Genomic DNA, 21,514 nt, shown 5'->3' with positions numbered 1-21,514 from the left:
CGGGGACTGCACTCAAATGAAACAGTAGCATGGGCATTTGAGGGGACTTCGCACCTCTATCTTCCTCTCAGCTGTGTAACAAGCTAGAAAAGTGTTTGTGGCTGAGAAGGCTGGTCCAATATTGTACTAGTTCTCCCTGCTTCTGTCACCTAGAGCACCCTAGGGCTCTAGTATAATATCTCAGATGGTTAAGAAGTGCAATAAACTGAGGAGACTGCAATGGTGAGTTTTGAAACATCTTTGCGTATGTGTACAGACCTTGCATGGGTACACACGACCTTGATTTAAACTGTGGGAAGTTCCTCTTCAGGGAGCTTGTGGGTACCTGCTGAGGTACTGAGTTTCCTAGGCAGGATAACGCCCAAAGTCAGCTTCATTATCATGGGGTGTGACATGGAAAACCACAACTAAAGCTCCTGTCTTTTCATGAAAACAGTTCTCTTGGGAGAATGTGATTTCAAAGTTGTTCTGTGCTTTAACTAAAAAAATAAAATCAGGATTATTAACATAAGCAACAAACCTGAAAAAAAAAAATGTTCCAAGTGAACATTTCTGAAAAAAGGGCTTTTTGATTTCATGGCTGAACTGGGGGTATTTCAGAACTCTGTGCCCTCGAAGTCTTCAACTCTTTGTTTGAATAAACAATGGAAACTTGTCTTGAAATGTCAAATACTTGGAAGAGTAGGGAGAAGATGAAAAATCCATTTGCAGACCTGTTCCAGCCAGACCATTATTAAAAACACCCAAGATAATTTCTAGATAATCTTTTATGTAAAACTCAGTGTCACCAACAGGTGCTCCACAAATACTGCAATATCTTAAACATAAAATTTAAGCAATTTACATTTTTTTTATTTTTAGGAAATTTTAAACAAACTTAATTGAGACTATTTTCTTATCTTGTTACTTGTAAAGTCAAATTAATTTGCTTCAGTAAATTTCAACTTTGCAGGTTGCCAAAGGAGAAAATATGGTTTATTTTCACCCTCTATCAAGTGTTTCCAGTGCTTTGGAAGGTGGGATATCTTGTATTCTGCCCTATTTCCTACTACTAAAGTCCTGTTAAATTTTACAGCAACGAAAGGAGGGGATGCAGTAAATAAAGGTAGCTTTTAAATGTCCTTCATGATTACAGTGAGATAACACCCAATCTCTTCTTGATTTTGACTGTTTCTATGTCTGACAATGCTGCAGTAAAAGATGCTCATTAACCATCATGTCTAAACAAAAAAAATAAACAGGGAGTGAAGTTTCATCTGTAGTATTCACTGCAAATTACTGTATTACAACTGTTCCCATAAAAGAACACCAGAAGCTTTTCTTTTCCATCAGCAACGTCAACTACGCTTTCCTCCTTTGTTTAGCAACATTTGCAAATGGAGATCTACGACTCATCAGTTGTTAGTAAAATAAGTTGCTAATAAAAAAATTGTGTTAAAATGTTCAGGGGGAAAAGAAAAAAAGAGGTTGGTTATTGGTATGTCATTGTGTGCTTTACTAAACTCTTCTTGTTCAAAAATACTTAAGTTATATGCCAATTCTGAAACATAAGGGATATCATTAGAAATTACAAGACAATTACACTAGAGAAAAAAAAGACGCGTGTTTAAACAAATACATACATTAACCGAAAAAAATTGGGCAGAAAACCTGTTATTTAATACCAATATTTGAAAAACAAATCAAGGTACATATGTAAAAGGTTCTTGGACTTTACAGGTATATTTAAAAAAAAAAAAAAAAAATCACTAAAATGTTTCTTGATTTAAAAGCAGAATGGAGAGATGCTTGGGAAACACAAAATTCAGAGACTGCCTGCGTATAGTTAGTTTTAAAGAAACACATTTCCTCGAGCTGCATAACAGGGAAGACAGTATTCAAGTGACAACTCAGACTGTGCTGCCAACATCTAAGTTGTGACACATTGGTGACTGTGTGTTCATCCATTTCAGTCATGGTACCAGCAAACATATTTCCCTCTTTTCACCTTAACAGAGATAAATGCCATTTGAATTGTTAGGACTAGTAATCCACTAGATTTCAGAGGAAAATTATAGCCCATATGATTTGTTGAAGATATCCTTTTGCTGAACTCAGAGATCAAAACTATGTCTCAAAACCAACATGTTCTGGTCGCTACTTTAAATCCTACTGCCACAGAGGGAACTGGAGTCCTACACAATCATCATCCAAGCTTTGGTAGCCAAACTCATTTGCTAATCAAAGTATCATGTCACTGTTGTTGACTATTGAACTACAAAGATTTTATAAAAATAGAGAGGATTTTACTATTGTTTAATCTTAATTTTTGCTTATTGACAAAAAACCTTGTATTGTTTGTTTGTTGTGAGGGAACAGTATAAAGGTTTTCTCATAGATTTTTGCTGTTGTGGATGAAATTCAAAAATCTTATGTTTTTATGGTCAACTTTTTGTGCCTGTTTTGCATTTTATAGTATTTCTAGAATGCCTGCAGTCTGACGAAGATGGATTTTTCCAGAGGTAAGTCACATCTTAAGAAATTTATGAATATTTATCATTCAAACTTGTCACTCTATTCCCCATGCCAGCAATAACACAACTTGGACAAGAAAGTTGAAAAAATTTTTGCTCGTTCCTGCAATAAATCATTTCTTGTTCTGTGTGTCACAGGCCAATGAACATAAACTATCTAGCAATATTGATACCTATACTGTAATTTTTGAGTCTGGAACTAGATAATAAGGAGAGCACATCATCCAGAAATAATTTTTAGTGCAAATAAATGACGATGAATTTGCATTACAAGTGAACAAGAAAAACTTGTGTGTGCATATAACCATATCTTGTGCATGTACCACATACAATCATAATTGTATACATACAAATGATTTTAACATAATCCTCTTTACACTGGTTAAGGTAGCAAGGCAGTTATTGTGGCCTGTCCCTCTACTTGACTGCCTTTCCTGAGTAAAACCACGAAAAGCAAAGATTTGAGTCCTATCACCAGTTTTCAGTTTTTCTCATTTATATTAACCTAAAGCAAAGGGTTAATGGGGCTTCCAGAAATCATGCCACCTGCATAGCTAAATATAATAAATACAAGAAGCTGTATAGGAATTGCCTTTGTGAGGCTTTTAACCTCTTAATTACACTCTTGAAAAGACTCCTGCTATTTCAAAGGTTCAAAGAAATAATTCCTATTGTAAAAGTGAAACCAATGCAAGAATCACCTTGTGAACAGAAAATTCCTAGACTCTATGAAACAAGAAACTGAATCTGCACGAACCTTTATCTGACAAGCACAACCCCGTTTAAGCAAACAAAAGAACAATAGTTTTCTTTTCCTCAAAGAGGTCTCCCTTGCTGGTGATCATCTTTCAGGTGATAGTAGCTTTTCTGTACAAACCCATATCATTCTATCTTGGGTCTGCTACACAGCTGTTTAAAGGTTTCCACTGACCACTCCTATTCTCCCTCTGTTTTAATTCCGTCACAAAAATATCAGTCTTTTTCACAGACTGCACAAACTGTGTTTGGTTTCCTCCAACTTCTTCACCCAAGGCAAAAAAATTTTTGCAACAAAGCCTGAGTGAGACTGTCATTTTGTTTAGAAGTTGTGCTGAAAATTTAACAGTCTCTTTCCGAGCAACAAAGGAACTCTTGTTTGCTTCGCTTATCGTGTTTTGGTCCAGAATGTGTATAGAGTGATGTGATCTCAGCAAGATTTTTTTTTGTTTGTTTAGCAGAATGAAAATCTAATGTAGTCACTAGACCAGCATTTTCTCATGACTTTTTCAAAGATCAAAGGAAAGAACTGTAACCTCAAAAGTATACAGCTGAGATATTTCAGTCTGTGTCTGGTCAATAAAGAAAAAAGGCATTGGCCAAATAACAATTATAAGATAATTAATTCTTAGGGCTGTTTCACCTTTAGAAACCTTAACAAATGCTTTGTATGTTAAGGCAGTAAATGTTGTTCAAGACGGATATAAGAACCTGGGAGCCAATACAGTATAATGTGTGTCTGTGTAGTGGTAATTTATTCACAGATTACATAATTTTGCTGAAAATCAATTCATTTCATTAATTCAGTTCTTCAGATTTTGACCAAACTGAATGTATGGAAAAGATGTTAACCTTCTGGTGGAACTTCTTTATACAGACAAAAAAGAAGAACATGTTCAACAGAAGATTTCTCAACCAATACATCTTGACTCTAAGTGGACGAGATAGCTTGGTACAGATGTGCAGTCTATCCTTGCCATTGTTAGACTTTAACCAGTGACACTGGTGATCAGTGCAACATTTTTTGGTGATAGTTATTTGAACTTCCAGATTGACTTCCACATTTGGATCTTATAACTTTTTAGGAAAATAATTTTATTTCAAAGTAAATTTGTGAAAATATAAGGTAGTCAACTAAAGCACAGAGAAGACTCAGTTGACATTTTCCTCTGTCAAAGAACCTGCTTGACTCTCTTCAATCATCTAGACATTTTATGCTGCACATTCAAAATCAGTAGATACCTCAGAATTTTTTTTTAATCAGACGACAATGGAATTCTGTGGATAATTAAAAAACATACTCTATTTACTGCATTCAGACAGCACAAGTGGTCTTGTGGTTGCAGAATGTGAACTGCAAGTACAGCAGAAGGAACTCATGATACTGAATTGTCTGAACAAAACCATGGGAGATGAATTTCAGTATAGACAGGTGTCGAGTGAAGCACTTGGGAAAAAGCAATTTAAACTCTAGTTGACAAACTCTTGAGTAGCTACTAACATGCTAAATTGAGGTCCTGCAGTTGTAATAAGCATGAAAGTAACAGGTCAGTGTTCAGTGAAGGTTAAAAAAATTAAGTAAAACAAAGTTTGGGGAGTTGGTAGGAAACAAACAAAAATGCATCCAGAATTTCTCCTCTATAAATCCATGGCATGCAAACACTTTAAACATGCTGTGCTGGTCTGATCTCTCCTTGACGTGTCTCAAATCACATACTTGAGAAGTGAAGAAAAGTTCAGTCAGAGTGACAAGGATGACTAGAGGAAGCAAATAGCTCCCATATGAGAAGCAATCCTAACAGGCTGCATTTGACAAACATGACTAATGGAGATACAACAGAGGTCTACAAAATATGGTGTACATTAAAAAGGAACTGCTGTTTCTGCTTTCTCCTGATGCTGCACTTAGGGGACATCAAATACGGTGAGAAGTTCCAAATAAATAACAGGGGATACTTCACCGTGCTACACAGGGCTAGCTGGTCAGCAGATAGGCTGCCACAAAAAAATCATGAGAGCTACATTAGCTCAAAAAGCAATTGTACAAACTCATAGGAGAAAATCATTTAAGAGTTATTAAATTCAAAGAAGTCACAATGTGCTCAGCAAGTTCCTGAGCACAAACCTTCAGCAGCTGGAACACTTCACCAAATGAGTATCATTCTAGCTTTCCTTAGGCATCTGCTGTTGAAGACTGGATTCCGGACTAGGTCAGCTTTTAGCACAACCTAGTACAACCCACCTTATGTTATGTGGCAGAAAGGCATCAAAATAATTTCATTCATACCAACAAAGCAGCCAATCCTCACTCCTGCTCTAGCAGTTCTGGCAGGAGTTCTGTTAAAACTGAAGCTCGTGGACTGAGTCAGCACAACACAGTCGAGAACTATAAATATGGAGACCTGCCTGAAGCACAGAATATAATTAAGCATCCTCTAGTACACCCTGTTTCATGAGTTAATAGAGTTTTCCATACTGTTTAAAAATAAAAATACTACACCAAATGAAAAAAAGCAAGGGAGTCATTTGGAATTCTTTCTTTTCTCCTGTAAAGAATCTTAAGAAGAAACCATGGGAAAGACAAGTGCTCAAGGGACCATATTCTTCTTCACAGACAGAAAGCATCGCAGGGCAAGGAGTGTCTTCTCAGACAGTGAACCAGTTTATAACACCACAAAGAAGCTGCCGGTGTCATGAAATTACTGGAATGAAATCACTCACTTTTGATGTTTAATTGAGAATACAATTGTCTTGAAAAGCAGCTCAAAAAGAGTTAAAAGAAAAAGTTGATTCACCACATTGTTAAGTGACTTTAACAGGTAATTAATAGGTAATCATATATTATTGTTCATGCAAGGTTACAAGTTGATTTGTCAAGTATACTTACAGAGACTGCAGGCTGCGCAAGTTCTGGAGTGCTTCAGTAGGAACCTGGCGTAGTTGGTTATTCTGCAGCATCCTATAATTTGAGTAGCACAAACCCCAGAAGCAACACAGTTAAAAAAAAATGTCTTTCTATTGTAAATTTTCTTTCCAGCTTACCTCTTTTGTACTGGTTTTACTTCACCATTACAAACAAAGGAAAGCTACAAAAATACCTCATTCCTCTGCCCCTGTCAAATACCAGTTCTCTTCAAACAAACACCTGTAGCATATTATTGTTAACAGCTACATATCAGATTTGAGCAAGATTTTCAAAGCAGCTGAGGACATTAAAAGAATACATCTGATGGGCTTTCCATAGGGCTTGAGCTCCTAATTGCTTCTAGTGATTCTGAAATGGTCATCCTCACGTATTGATTTTTTTTTCCTTCTGAAGTGCTACAGTTTCTTATTCTGACAAAGCTGTGAAGAACTGACTCTTGAAGTCCTTACTTAGGAACAAGCTGCTATGGGAGGCAGAATTTTTAACTGTAGGAGAAGTTTATTATTAGAATAAAATTTTATCTCTAAAACATGCTGAATTTTTACTAATAAAATCATTTTTGTCAAATAGAGGGTTGCTAGCAGTGACCCGACAAATCTCTTTTCTCAAATATCATATCATTTAGCTTGCAAAGACTGAAAAATCACTTTCAACTCCAAAAGAAACTTTTCCTCTGTTTGAATACAGTTTCTTTCACACTGCCTAACATCCTTGTTTGGACCAACTCCTACAAATATAAAAAGACTCTCTGTGGAAAAAGCTGTAGTACATGCTGCCTTCAAAATGAGACAGATTCGATGGGACCTTGTAAATTAAATCATTTTTGGCAGGCCTAAATCTCCTTAGGCCAACAAGAGCCAACTTAAGAGTAGACGGAGTGGGAGCTCTTCACACTTCTTTCCGCTTATGTATTTTTTCAGTAGAGCTTTGTATACTCTTACAGTAGCATCTGGCTTGGCTTGATGCTGCCTAGGAGGTATGCGTTCTTGCTAATAATACAGTTTCTGTGAATTTTACATAGGCAAAGATCCCCTCTTGTATAACTCTTGTGAGATGTGGTCTGCTGAAAATTTTAGTAATTATACGTATTGTCTTCTCCATATAATACATGGTTTTGTCATATTGTTTATAATTTATCTTATAGTAATTACATCACAAAGAACAAGATATGAAATACAAATTGCATTTTAAATTACACAGTGCTGTATAATAATGTTTCCCCCCCTCCCCGGCTCTCAAGAAAAGGAAAAGGCTATTTACCCCCAGTTTTGTGTGATCATGAAAAATTCATCTAAGATTTTTAAACTCAAAAATCAGAACTTTTGAGACAATTAAATAAACTATTAACCATGTCAATTTGTACCTTTGAGATTGTACAGAGACATCTACTTGAAAAGCAAGTTGTTTTTAGAATTCCATTAATGTTTTCCAATCTATGTGTTTAGGATATTTTTTATATGAAAAGACCAAAGATTTAATGATGTTCATATGTATCTTCACTTCAACTGAATTGTTCAAAATGAGCTGATCAAAATATGTAATTTACTTGATCAAAACTTCACTGGTTAATTAGTTCCCTGGAGCATTTAGGAAATCAGAAATATATCAAACAACACACAGTTTACTTACAGCACTTTAAGACTGAAAAGGCCAGCAAATGCTCCCTTAGGAATGTATGTCAAGCCGTTTCCTGCAAGACGTCTGCAAAGTTTGAAAAAGGAAAGGAAAAAGAGTGAATACTTTTTTTCTTCATGTGGAATTAATTTGGTTGTTAAAAAGTGCAACACTGCTATGTTTGAGCGACTGATGCCAGAGGCAGCAGTTTAAGAGCCTTGTTTTGTCATTAATACACATTTTTTTTTCTTGAAAAAAGGAAGTCCTTAACTGTACAGTTGATTTACTGACAGCTGGACTGCAGAGACAAAATGCAATTTCATTGAAAATCATACTTATGGTTCAGAATGCACAATTAATTCTTCATATTCTTCTTTTTAAGGACTAGAGCAATTTCAGCAACTGAAACACAGATATACTGACAACAATTAGCATCACTGGATTTACAGACATGCACTTTTGGAATTGTGCACATATGACATCTGTAAACATTTAACTCATTTACACTAATATCAAAATATATCTGCATAGTAATGATCACAGTTCATTTAAAAATAAATACATGTAAACCTGCTATACCAGTGGAATCATAATATTCCATATGAACAGATGTGTAATAGGTTGGCATAAAGTGTACTTGCTAAAAATTGTGGGCCTTTTTTCCCTACTTCTATTGCATTTTCCTCCTTAGAATGCCTGATAGTATTATAGACCTAGCTAAGTATAACGAATAAAGTGTAAAGTGTGTTACTCTGACCAAAAAAGAGAGCCTGCATTCTGTCAGGTTTGTGTGTAGGATAAAGATCACATATTTGTTATGAATTAATGGCATTTCCATGTTCCCCATCAGTGCAACTCCAGAGCATCTTGCATTTAACTTCCTGACATCTGAGTTCAGCATGAATGTGCTGCAATACCTGTACTTTAGCAGGAAAACTGATTGGCAGGGATCAGGCTCCCTGTCAAGTTACAGTGTGTCTGCCCTTAGCTGGCAACAAAAGGGGGTTGATATGATCTAACTCTCTTCTATTCGGAGACCAAGTTAGGGCAAGTGGAATTGATATTTCCCATCAGCTAAGATATTGCACGCCAAAATTGCAGAGTTACCGTAGACCAGTTGATGTGATGACACGGCTGACATTTGATTTGGCCTCTGGCCCCTTAGTAAAGACAGCAGGACTAGATCCAGAAAATGCCTTAGGTACCAAGCTGCCAAAGAGAAACCTATAGTACTGAAGTAGGTGTCGGAGTTGCCAGTACTGGTCATGCAAAATTCCAGGTGCTTATGACTGCAGTTCCAAAGACCCAACGTCGACTGGCCCTTAAGTGTTGTCTTCATTTGGAGTTCAGTTGCCCCAAGCTAACTACAGGGCCCCAAGGACACCTCCTTAGACATCTCTTTCATACAGAAAACAAAGACAAAAATTAGGTCATAAAGAAAGACAATATGATTCTAAATCCCAGCTCCAAAGACTTTTCAGGCATTTTTGATTCGTCGAAAAGGCTCTTCCCTGTACAGACACACACCTGCTGATCGATGTGACCTGTAACTCTGAGCAAGTGGCTCTTTCTCTCTGTATTCACTGCATTTAATTGTGCTCTGCAGAGGCACTTGGCTTCAGACAGAGCTGCTGAGCTTGTCTCTCACTCTGGAGTACACTGGAGTCTGCTGTTCAGACATCTGGCAATTGGGCATGTGCACCCGAATTCCTGCAGGTAGATGACTGAACCAAACCTGGCTCACTTTTGCTTCCAAGGTGAGGCACTCGCAGGTTGAGCCTATTTTTTTTTTTTCAGATGTGAGGGTTTTCTCCAGCTTCAGCTTTCATTCTGAACGAAAAGGGCAATGACTTTTGGGTTGTTGCTGAATGAAGAAGATGCGTGCTATGTTAGGCACACCAGACTGGGTCCCTGCAAGTAAATGCCATTTGTGGATCACTGACTAGTAGTGCCTCAGGACCTGTCTAATGCTGATCTCAGCCTTGGAAAGACTGAAAACTGCTTCACCCCCACAGCACCCCTTAGATCGGTTATTTTAATGACATGACTGGACATGACCGCGGCACAGCGAGTCTGCAAAACTTTACTGGAAAAAAGGTAGGTACAGGTATTGAGGTTTTCACTTACAGCTAGAAGTTACTGCTTTGAGTGTCATATGGAAAGCTTGATAAAGAGCGGAGGACTAAGCCCACGTGTCTGGAGAGTCAAGCTCATGTTCTGTCAGGCCACCATCCCTTCTTAAGAGTGGCTGTGTTGGAGCAATCTTCATAATTGTTGCAGTGCAAACTGCCAAACACGCTATGTGTACATATCATCTGTTTGAACTGGAATACTCTTCATAAAATGGGCTGAGAAAATCAGACCTTAAATGAGAGCTCCTGGAGAAGGACTCTGGCAATTAGCAAGCATGCTCCACCCTGTTCCAAATGCAGGACTGTGGCAATTTAATGGGGACACTATACAGCTTTAAAGTTTTGTTTCAACGTGTAACATTCCCTTTCCCCAGCTTCAGAGCATCATCGTACCTTTCTGTGGTAATCTTACTGTTTGGCATTTTTTGAAAATGGGCTGTCATAATTTTAAAGACATTCTTATGGTACCTGTAATGTATACCTAATAAATTTAGAAATAAATACCTAAGCACAGAGACGTATCTGTACATGTACATGCTGCACATCTCACATTCACATCAGTTTTAGTGAGACTGTACTGCACTGGGATGTATTTGGGCTTGTCTCTGATGGCTGAAACATTTCCATGTAACTTTTCTCCCTCTTTCCTTTGGTGGCCAGGTTTTCTGTCAAACTGTCATCAAGAGAAGTAAACTGTTGTCATTCTGACTGTAAAGTCCACTTAGATCATCTGGCCAACTACAATATACCACCCTAACAGCCTGACCCCTCTGCATGGCCCCAGTTCCAACACCCTTTAGAGGAATATCTGAAGCCGACAGACAGTTGTAAGCAAGGGATGCTGAGCCATGTTCCTGAGCTGTTCTGAGTGACAGGTACCTGCACTGTTGAACTGAAATGTATTTTTTCCTCTTCTTTTTTTTTTTTTTTCCCCAGATTCCAACCCTCATTTTATATTCTGCTTCTTTTCTTTTTAGATCACAACTTCTCAATTATTAAATATGTATTTTACAAACACTTTAGACAGATGAGACCACATGTTAATCCCCTTTTTGGTTGACACAGCTTCTGCATTTACTCCTTATGAGTTTTTCAAACCTCAGGTCATTCTAGAAGTTCTGCTTTGAATATTTTTCACTTTGGAAAGAACTCTCACTAATTTTGCATATGGTGACTAATACTATCTTAGATGGTATTCCTCTGCTTGTGCAGCAGAACATCACACTCATCATTTATAGACCTACACATTTCACTAGAGGGATACATCAAATGTATCAGAAATGCCAAAACATATGTATTTCTGTGTAGCTCTGTCACCAAGCAAACTGGCAATGTCAGAAAAGGTAGACATCTGGCAATAATTATTTTCCATGTAATGATGCTGTCTGACCTTCAGTCATCACATTAAATTCTTTGTCATGACGCCCTTTTAATGATTTTCTGTGGAACTGACTTCAGGAAAAACACCTGTCTATTCCCAATATGCTCCATGAGACCACTTCTGAACACTTGCAGAACAGTAGTATCTTCGCAGCCCTTTGGAATTCCCCAGCATTGTGGTGTTTGGTAAAAATCAGCAGAAATGATTCATTGGGAGCAGTACCTAATTCATTCAATATTCTTGGATGAAAGTTAACACATCAGTTCTTTAAGGCATGCTGCAAAGCTCAGTAAGTTTGGCTTATTTTTTCCTGACCATTTTTAATGCCTTCTTTGCGTGTTTTTCTTGCTATTACTGTGTTTCTATTCTCAGTCTTGGCTTAGGGAAAAATTAATCCCCTTGTTGACATTACAGTACCTGTCAAGTATCTATCAGGGTTTTCTCCACTTCAGGAATTTTTGGTTTTTATTACCCTAAATTATTTGAGGTAAGCTGCCCAGTATTTTACTGAACTTTGGATGGACTTTGGGTAGTGATTTCAGTTTGGATGGGTAAATATCACTTTCCCTGAACAGATGAGGATGGACATACTATCTATCTCTATACTTCAGCATTTAGTTAATGATTTCTGAGAACAGGAATGAAATAGCTTGTTTATAGTGCTTACATAACCAAATGGCTGGCTTCTATTGTTTGAACAACTTTGAATTTAAATTTTTAAAAGTTATTTCTTTTATTTTCAACATTTATGACATTATTTTAGAAATATCTCATTAAGCACATTCGGGCTCAAATGTATCACATGTCTTTAATGGAAAAGTAATCAAAAGTATACAGCACTACTGATTTTGGATAATTTTTTTTTTTTTGAGCTATATTATTTTAGAACTAGATTTTACTTATGGTGCTTCATACAATCTTGCAAGTTAATGGAAGCTGGAAAAGTTTATGAGGAAGTGTTACCACATGCTTCTCTCAGTACCTGCTACTGGCCACTGCTAGAGTCAAGACACCAGGATACTTTTGCCTTAAGCATAGGTTACGTTTTTACACAACTACGTGTTTCTTTCTAAAAGATGTAAAATAAATAGGCTGAGAAAAGCATGTTGTCTCCATGCTTTCAAATGGCACCAATTTATATAGTAGCTTTCAACGCAGTTTTGTCCAGCTTACAATCTCTACTCACTGTTGGAATGGCTGCAACACTGCAGGTCAGGTTCATGACGTATGGTTAGATATAAGAAAAGGTTTGACTGGGGTCTCCTTTGAGTGTTCCCCATCTGTTCACCCCTTTGGTGTATTCTGACCTCTGCTGTGGTGTCATAGTTCTGAGAAATGGTGGTCATCAAGGCAGGAGAACATTACCAAAGTCAACATAACTAATAAGACACAAGAACCTCTGAAAAGAATCAGATTTTATTTTTTTTGTTTTCCTTCAATTGTTGCTCATGTCTGAAAAGAACAATTTCATTCCTCAAAAAGAAGCAAACAAACAGGACGTGACTGAACACAGCCAACTATTTTGTTTACATGTCTAGTGAAATAGTTTTTCTTCATGAACTCAAAACTGCTTTGCGTGTGGATGTTTTCTGCATCAGGACAAGCCTTGCCTGACACCAGGCATCTCCTCATTATCTACTGGGCTGGAAGGTGACCTTGAGACACTAAGAAGTCTTCTCTCTTTAGCTAACAAACTGTGGCATTTATAAAAAAAGCACCTCTCTACTAACTATGAGAGAAGCTGTGGCAAACCTAACCCAGCTACTCCTCATTGTCTGCAGCAGACAGTGACAGTATGATATGGGTAGTGGCTGCTTTTCTTCTTCACTTGGATAAGATCTAGTCCAGCAATTGCTGAACAAGCTCCTGTAAAGTGTATTTCAAAATCTAGTGCTATCAAACCCATAGGAAGGACATGAAAGGAAGATAATAGTCTTCTTGGGAAAAAGCCTACATTTACATTAATTAATATTCATGCCATGTTCTAACAGGATTAACACAATGGAATTTTGTGGATCAAGTTACTGATCAAATCTTGCAAGGTGCTGGAATGTAGGAGAATAGAGGGCACTCTGGACCTTGGTGTCGCTCAATATATGACAGGAATAAGCAGTTTAAAAAGCTTAAAAAGCTACATTATTAAGAAGTGGAAATCCAGTGAAATCTGTTGGAATTCTATTTTAAAACAGATAAAGTTAAGCACTTCATTGCACTCAAATTTCTGAAAAATATATTGGACTCTTGTTATTATGCCAGTAAACTACAATAGCAACACCAGACTAGTGCAAATGCATGCCCTTTAATACAGATTGTTATATATAATTGCGTGACTTGTGATGCATTACATTTGATCAGTCTACATGTACTTCAACATCCTATACCAAACATAATTGTGAGAGCAAACTGAATAATCCTTCAACTGTGCGAAGATATTGAGGGATTTCTACAAAAGCAATCCCATGAACTACTATCTTGCCTTGAAGTCCCTTTGACTCTGCATTTTACTCCTCTTCACTAACTGGTTTGCTGGTTTTATTTAAGTAATGAGAGAAAAGACTGCACATGCTAAAAGAATGTATAATGAATTTGTTTATATATGTATGTACGTCTAAAGAGGAGTAGGTCAACATCAATAATGTTGCCATACAGTCAGTTTTACCTTTGCCTGTTTCCTTCAAAAACACAGATTTCATTCCTTATTTGTTACATTATATACTACAACTAGCAAACTCTCCTGACAGAAAATTGAAAAGGAATCACATAGAAGAACATAGAGGCTGGTGAAAAAGTGTTTGTTTTTGTGAATAGAAGGTACAGAAGCCCCTAGACAGTGAAAAACCCCAACAGTTGTGACAGTTCTGTTGCCGTGTGGTACTAACCTTCCTGAATTTGGTGCTAAACCACTAGTATGCCATGTAGAAAATTCCATTTAAAATCACGTAATTGTGGATTGTGTCTTCTAAACCTTGGGTATAGATAAAAAATTCTCTTTTGTAAGTTGAAACTTCTTAAAAGCCTGATCTGCCTCTCCAACTGCTATAATTGTTCTGAAAATCTGATAAAGATCCCTGGTGAAATCTTAGTCTGACTGATATCTGTGGAAAAATTTGTGCTGACACAAGTAGAAATAGGAGTCTCATTTGCATCCTACCTCAGTATCATATTTTCCAGTAATTTACCTCTGCTCTGAGGAGTTGTACCAGTAGCACTAGTATCAATCCTAAAACTATTATCTCAATTTTTAATAAAGAAAATGGCTGTTTGTGGAGAAACAACGTGTAAGTATAACATGAAAACAGAAATTTCTAAATCTTTTTCTAAAACAACTTGTTCTGGATATAAAAGTTGCCTCTGTCCAAGGAAGCATTACTGATGGTGAATCTTAGCCTTCAATTTTGTTTCCTGTCAAACTTAAAGAAAGATACACAAGTACATAACTACACATATGTTTAGTCCAACTAGATAAATATATAGCCAATATATAATTTATATTTCTATGACCATAACTTTCTTCAGCTCACATTTATTTAAATAAGTAACACAAAGCGTTCTTGCTTCTTACCTAAAAACACCCAACCCTTTGACAACACAGGTACTCATCAAGCACCTATCCAAAGTCAACTAAAACTTCAAGATAAGAGTTTAATTTGATATTTATTAGTGATTATTCTTAGGTAAATGCAATAGAAGCATATGAATTAATGGAATAACTACGGTGTTAATTGTTCATCAATTAATGGATAATATCAACATATATCTTTCAAAACATTTTTGAGGAATTACTTTTTAGGCTAGGAATTGCAATGTTAAGCTATATTTTAATTACCTTTTTGTATTTCAGTCTGTCATGTTAATTAAAACTGTAAACATCACAGTAACTTTTTATATGAAAGAAATGTGGGTCAAATGACATATTCAAAAATCTGATGCTCAGAGAGATCAAAGAAGAAAATGTAAAGATATTCTCCTTTCTTTAAAAAAGGATAGGGGAGTGTGCAAGTTGTAATTGTGCTGTATATTATATTTATTGCTACTTACAGTTTAGTTAGAAATTCAAATACAACACAGTCTGCTCTTGCTTAAGGGCCTAATTGCCTTTTAAAATGCATGTGGCGAATTCTCAGAGGGTGTAAACTGGAGTAACTCCAACTGACCTCAAGCGGTTGGAATGAAATCTGTGTATATTTGATCATGAGCAGGCTTTGATAAAACAGATCATTGTCAGTTAAGGTCTAAATTGTGCTACTTCTTTCTCAACTTATAAAAGGCAGAGACCCCTTCTCCTGACATGAGTGTGATCCAATAACTGCTAAAGACAAGGGATCTCTCTTTTTGTGAAGCTGTCCATGGCCAGCACTGAGAACATGTTGTGTCATTTACACTTGCGATGCTGGTTTTGGTTTTGGTTCTACCCCAGAAGTGCCAGTATCACCAGAAAGGGTAAGAACTAGTAATAAAGATCATTAGTAACAGAAACTGGCTGAAATGTACTGCAGTGCAACACACCATGATCAAACTGTCAATAATGAAAAATGTGTTAGCTGTTTTATCATTCCTATGTGATAGGCAAAGGAACAAATTGTGTAGATCCACATTTCAAGGTTACTACCACTTTCTGAGTGTTACAATGAAAAAAAAACCACCAAAGAATTAATGGAGAAATTACTGCTACTCCTGTTTGGAAACTGAAAAAAAACCACAAAACACTTAGGGAAAAGAAGTTGGGTTTACTGTGCTTGCATATCTATTAGATATAAATGTGATATTGGCTGAATTCATTACCCATAATCCTCAGCAAGTGGAAAATTGAACAGTGTAGGTATCAGAAGTGTTCACTGCACTGAAATCAAGCAGTCTACGAACAGGTTGAACTTCCACCAAAAAGGAAAGAAACTATTTTTGTGTACTTGCAGTACACACAGAACGTGTAAGACTTAAATTAAAATCCTGCCTCAGGATCTACAGATATATAACATGTTTAATACAGCATTGTTTCACTGTAGTTTAATTAAGTATAATTTCACTATCTGTATTGATCGCAAAAGCTCTTCCTGTCATTTTTTTTTAAATATTCTAAACCAGTTCCTAGCAAATATTGCTGGATAATAAATTACAAGTTCCAGAAGGCATTTACAAGCTATAAGCCAAAAATAAACTTCAACACACAGTCAATAAAAGCAACACAGAAGCATCGACAATGTTTCTTGGATATCGACCTAGAACACACATTGTTTCCACTTGCAGATACATCTTAATCTTTTCACATCTATTTTCTTCCTTCCTCCATCATCTCCCCTTCTGCCCCTTTACACCACAGATGCACCACAGTACCAAAGTCAAGATTACTCTGTGCAATTTGCATTAATGTTTCCAGAATAATTGTGAGCACCAGCTATTCAACAAGCAATGCAAGCGGGTCTTAGTAAGGCATTTCCTCTGCTGTTTCTCATTTTTTGGCTCCTCATCTTGTCATTCTTGATAAGACAGCAAAAAGGGCAGTTTGGAGGGTGCCAGGCTGACACATCCACATGGGAGAGTTCTTTATTGTTACTCTGGCAGCATTAAAGGGACAGCAACAAAGGCAGTGACAGCTCCAGAAAATAAGGGTCCTTGTTTCATGAATGTAAAGGTTACAAGTTGTCATCTCATATAGCAGGAATGATCTGTGTTCTTTTCTAGTAAATTTGTGTACGCAAAAATTAGGGGAGAAAATGACTGGAATTTCTTCCAGCTGATTAAGCAGATAAACGTCTTCTCATTGTTTTTACCAATGACCGGTGCACTTCCCTCTGTCAGGGCATGAAGGGCCTCCCTAGCTGTATTAAAGCAAAGCTGGGGAGCCAAAGCCCTAAGCTATCAACAAAATCTGTCTTATGGTGATAGAATTTACAATGTGCCATGGGCCACTTGCCGAGCTGATGACAGGTACCTCTCACTGACAAACACCATGTATCAAATGCAGTGGCATAGTCTCAACAGATCGCCTCTACATGTGTGCATGTATGAACTGAAGAAACCAGATCAATAATTTATGTGAAGAAATCAAATTAACAACTTACAGCACTGTGCCCTTGTGGCCAGGAAGGCCAATGGCATCCTGGGGTGTATTAGTAGATCGAGAGAGGCCCTCCTTCCCCTCTACTCCATCCTGGTGAGACCCCATCTGGAATATTGTGTCCAGTTCTGGGCCCCTCAGTTCCAGAAGGACAGGGAACTGCTGGGGAGGGTCCAGCGCAGGGCAACAAAGATGATTAAGGGAGTGGAGCACCTCCCTTATGAAGAAAGGCTGAGGGAGCTGAGTTTCTTTAGTTTGGAGAAGAGGAGACTGAGGGGTGACCTTATTAATGCTTATAAATATATAAAGGGTGAGTGCCACGAGGATGGAGCCAGGCTCTTCTCGGTGGCAAACAATGATAGGACAAGGGGTAATGGGATCAAGCTGGAACACAAGAGGTTCCACTTAAATTTGAGAAAAAACTTCTTCTCAGTGAGGGTGACAGAGCACTGGAACAGGCTGCCCAGAGAGGTTGTGGAGTCTCCTTCTCTGGAGACATTCAAAACCCGCCTGGACATGTTCCTGTGTGACCTCACCTAGGCGTTACTGCTCCAGCAGGGGGATTGGACTAGATGATCTTTTGAGGTCCCTTCCAATCCCAAACATACTGTGATACTGTGATGCTAGATTGTGTGCAGCTCTGAAATTACCTGAGGGATCACAAGTCATTTAGCAGTGAAAGTTCTTGAAACTTTGGCTGACAGAGATGGCACAAGCCAATTTCCACCAGGAACAGCTCTACTAAAACCTGCTGTACAAGAACCATAAAACTGGTATTTAAGTGACATTGGAAGGAAATGTGTGAACAGTTTGAGACAACTAGATGATACTCTGTTTTTACTTTTGTTGTGCATGTCAGCTGCAGGTTTTCTTTGCTTGTTTGTGTTTGTTTCTTTGTTTGTTTTCCTTGGAGGTTTTTAAATCTGTGCAGATCAGTCTTTGGGAAAGATTTTAGTATTTATGTATCCTGTCCAAAGATTGTTGGAGTAAATTACAAGATCCCCCCACTTTCTCTAAAATGTTTTGGACTATGGCTGCAGCACTTTCACATTTTCTACTAGCTTACGTAATAGTAAAAGGTACAGAATTGGTTTTTAGTGCTAGCCACAATGTGCCTGAACCAGCGCAAAATTAAAGACTGTACAAGACCCCAGGAGCTAATGCTCTCAGTTTTCAAATACATAAATGACGAGAGAGCTCAGTCCCACCACTCAAAGTCAGTGGGGAAAAGAACACCTAATTCCCATTAACAGCTTTGGAAACCTCTTTGTAGGAAGAAAGGGCAAACAGAGAGAGGAGTAAAGGGAAAACAATAAATAAGAACAGATGGGAATGGACTGTGCCTGGCAATTCAGGACTTCATTTTCAGGTATACAGTGGCCTCTTGACCACTTCTGCAGTGTAAAGGGATTTCCACACAAATCATGGAGACATTCACATAATATGTCTGTTTTGGATTGCATTTGTAATTCTGTACTTCAGTATTGCAGCAAAATGCACTTTTAGAGGCACTTATGCCTGAGTAACCACTGTAATAGTACTGTGATCAGTCTGAAAAACTTTGTACATATATTTAAGTCACTTCAAAGTTACTTTAAGAAATAACATGGGTGTTAATAAACTTCCTTGCACCTGCATGTAGGTTGCAATTAATTTAAGGCAGCTTTGTTGCTTATTTTGTGAAATGAGAAGCTGTTTGGAACAGTCTTACTCTGAAGGTAAAACGATTGTAATAAAGCAGTCCTTTGTTGCTATTTTACTCAAATACCTATTTTAAGTCGCTGAAAAAATAGCAGTGTACTAAAAATTACTTGGAGTTTTGCTTATCTGTGAAATGTTCCTGTGTTTAAAATTAAAATAAAAGCCTTATATATGTGCATCGGCGTGCGTGCATATATGTATGCATATGCTTATGTATGTATGTGTAGAGATATATCTAGTTGGAGATATTTGTAGTTAGGTCTGATTCAAATAGTTTTAAATTCTTATTGGCTTTCTTCTGCACTCTTCATAGAGACATTAACTTCTGAAATAGAACAGTTTCAGGCACTGCTTTGAAGTGTTAGTTATCAAAAACCAATTCGCCTACACTCAGATATAGTTGCCTCTTAAACTCTTAAGAGTCCCACCCTAGGTAATTCTTTACACTTTAAGAACCCACTTTTTTATGTACTACTGTCTTAATGCTGTATTAATATCAGCATTCAACACACGTTGTAGAATGACTTATGTCTAGAAATACTCTACATGAGATCAAGTCTTGGACTCAGTCATAGTGATAAATATCTGCAGTTATTTTGAATTTATAATGAAGAATTTGACTTAATGGTGTTGTACAAGTTTATGCAGAGCAACTTGCTGATAATCAACCAGCCGAAGCATATTTGTTTCTTGGTGGGAGTTCCATGATATGCACTTTTAGAGAAAATTAAGCCTGAAAGGCCCATCTTTTTCACAAATAGGACCTACAACAGTTTTCAAAGTATCACAATGTATTCCAAAATTTTTAGAGGAACGTGCACCTCAAAAACACAGCATGGTTTCGATATGTTCTACTCCAGTGATAAAAGTCTTTGGTGAAGGATAAATACCAGGTGTGACCATCAGGACTGCAGGAAAGCTGCTTGCAGAGGTGTTTAACCTTGGCTGGAAGAGTGGATCAGATTCAGCCTAGAAGGCTAGAACTGGCTGAACAGATCTGGATTATACATCCTTGCTTTGGAGTCAAAACAATTGGTTTAACTGTCTTAATAAATTCTCAGTTCTTTCAGGGTAATGACTTACCAGTATTGCCAAACCACGCATCTAGGACATAACATCTAAACTAAAACTCAATGGATCGATTGTTAGCTTTTATCAGATTTTTGAACCAGCTCTCTAATAAAGAGACCAGTAACAGTTTTTTCGACACTAAAAAATCCTAAGAAATGCATTTTATGCTCCTGCTGTTGTTGTATTTCAAAGAGCGGACAGACATTTCTAAGATGCATTTTAATTTCATGGAAACATTGCTTTGGTCTAAAGATCTCATAAAAACCTTGTTTTTACAATGTCTGCGTTATGGGCCAAGTTATATTTTGCAATAGTCCCCTTTAACTGAGCCACATAAACAAAACACAGAATTCTCAGGTAAGCTGGGAATGAAAATCGTGTTGCGATGACTGGATGGGCAAAATAATTTTCAAATGTACAATCAATGCTTAGAAATGAGCATAATGGGAGCATGGGAGCTACAATGGCTGTTACCCATTACTTCAAAATCTAATAGCCAGTTGCCTTTCCATCGTATATACATTTTTCTGTGTAATACTAGACTGAATTGTATTACATGCCTCTGAACACTGAGGAATCTCTCAGCACAATGGGTTCTAATCTGCACTAAGAATAGGTAATCAGTTGCCTCAACTCTTCAGAGGCTTCAGTTTTCTATGTTTATTTGAAAAGAGAACACAAACTGGAAGGGTTTCACGAAACAACATCAGAATTAATGAGAAATTGAAATGATTGGCTTGTATGAAACAAATGGAGGAGCTGACTCCATATATGTAAAGTAAAACATAATAGAGAAATAAATACTTTTTCTAGTATTACCAGCAATGTAGGACTGGAATTACTGAATTTAGAAGAGAGGGTTATAAGGATAATGGCTTAATGTTTCCAGTGGCAAGAAGAAGGTAAGAACACTTTCAAAGGTCTTGATCAGGAAGATGAGGTAGACTGCTGAACAGTTTCTCAAGCAGCAACATAAGTCTCACTATTTGGGTCATCTAGCTTTGGACCATAAAATGAAAGAGTGAAAGTAACTTGACATATTGCATTAGAATTTCCTTCCATGAAAAGCCCAAACTTTTGTTTTTCTTCTTTAATGGCTTGAGAGAAATCATTGGGTTGGAAGCTCTTAGTAGGGTTATTACAGTTGACAGGAGATTGGACAAGCAAACATGGACATGATGCAAAAATTCACATGCAAGGTCTTTGTGGCATGATTTACTTCATATGTGCCTGATACTGTTAACTCTTGGTTTGTGATATCTCCCCTTGTTATGTCCATATCTGCACATTATTGGAAAGTTGCACCAACAGCAATACAGATAATGATAATCAAAGAAAAGAAGTAAGTAAAGAAAGAAAAGGAAT

The 21,514-nt window shown here is 37.2% G+C and overlaps 1 protein-coding gene across 1 annotated transcript in view; it reads right to left on the bottom strand.

Annotated features, from left to right (window-relative positions):
- LGR5 (leucine rich repeat containing G protein-coupled receptor 5) overlaps nucleotides 1–21,514 on the bottom strand; it is a 91,805-nt gene that overhangs the window by 32,332 nt on the left and 37,959 nt on the right. Inside the window, exons 3-4 of the mRNA XM_065040449.1 lie at nucleotides 7,825–7,896; nucleotides 6,157–6,228 (exon numbers count right to left, since the gene is read on the bottom strand). Of these exons, the coding sequence (XP_064896521.1) occupies nucleotides 6,157–6,228; nucleotides 7,825–7,896 (144 nt within the window). The remainder of the gene's footprint in view (nucleotides 1–6,156; nucleotides 6,229–7,824; nucleotides 7,897–21,514) is intronic.

Source organism: Columba livia, chromosome 1, assembly GCF_036013475.1.
Source record: "Columba livia isolate bColLiv1 breed racing homer chromosome 1, bColLiv1.pat.W.v2, whole genome shotgun sequence".
Lineage (NCBI taxonomy): Eukaryota > Metazoa > Chordata > Aves > Columbiformes > Columbidae > Columba > Columba livia.
Note: the sequence above shows the minus strand (reverse complement) of the source record. Positions and strands in the feature narration are given on the sequence as shown.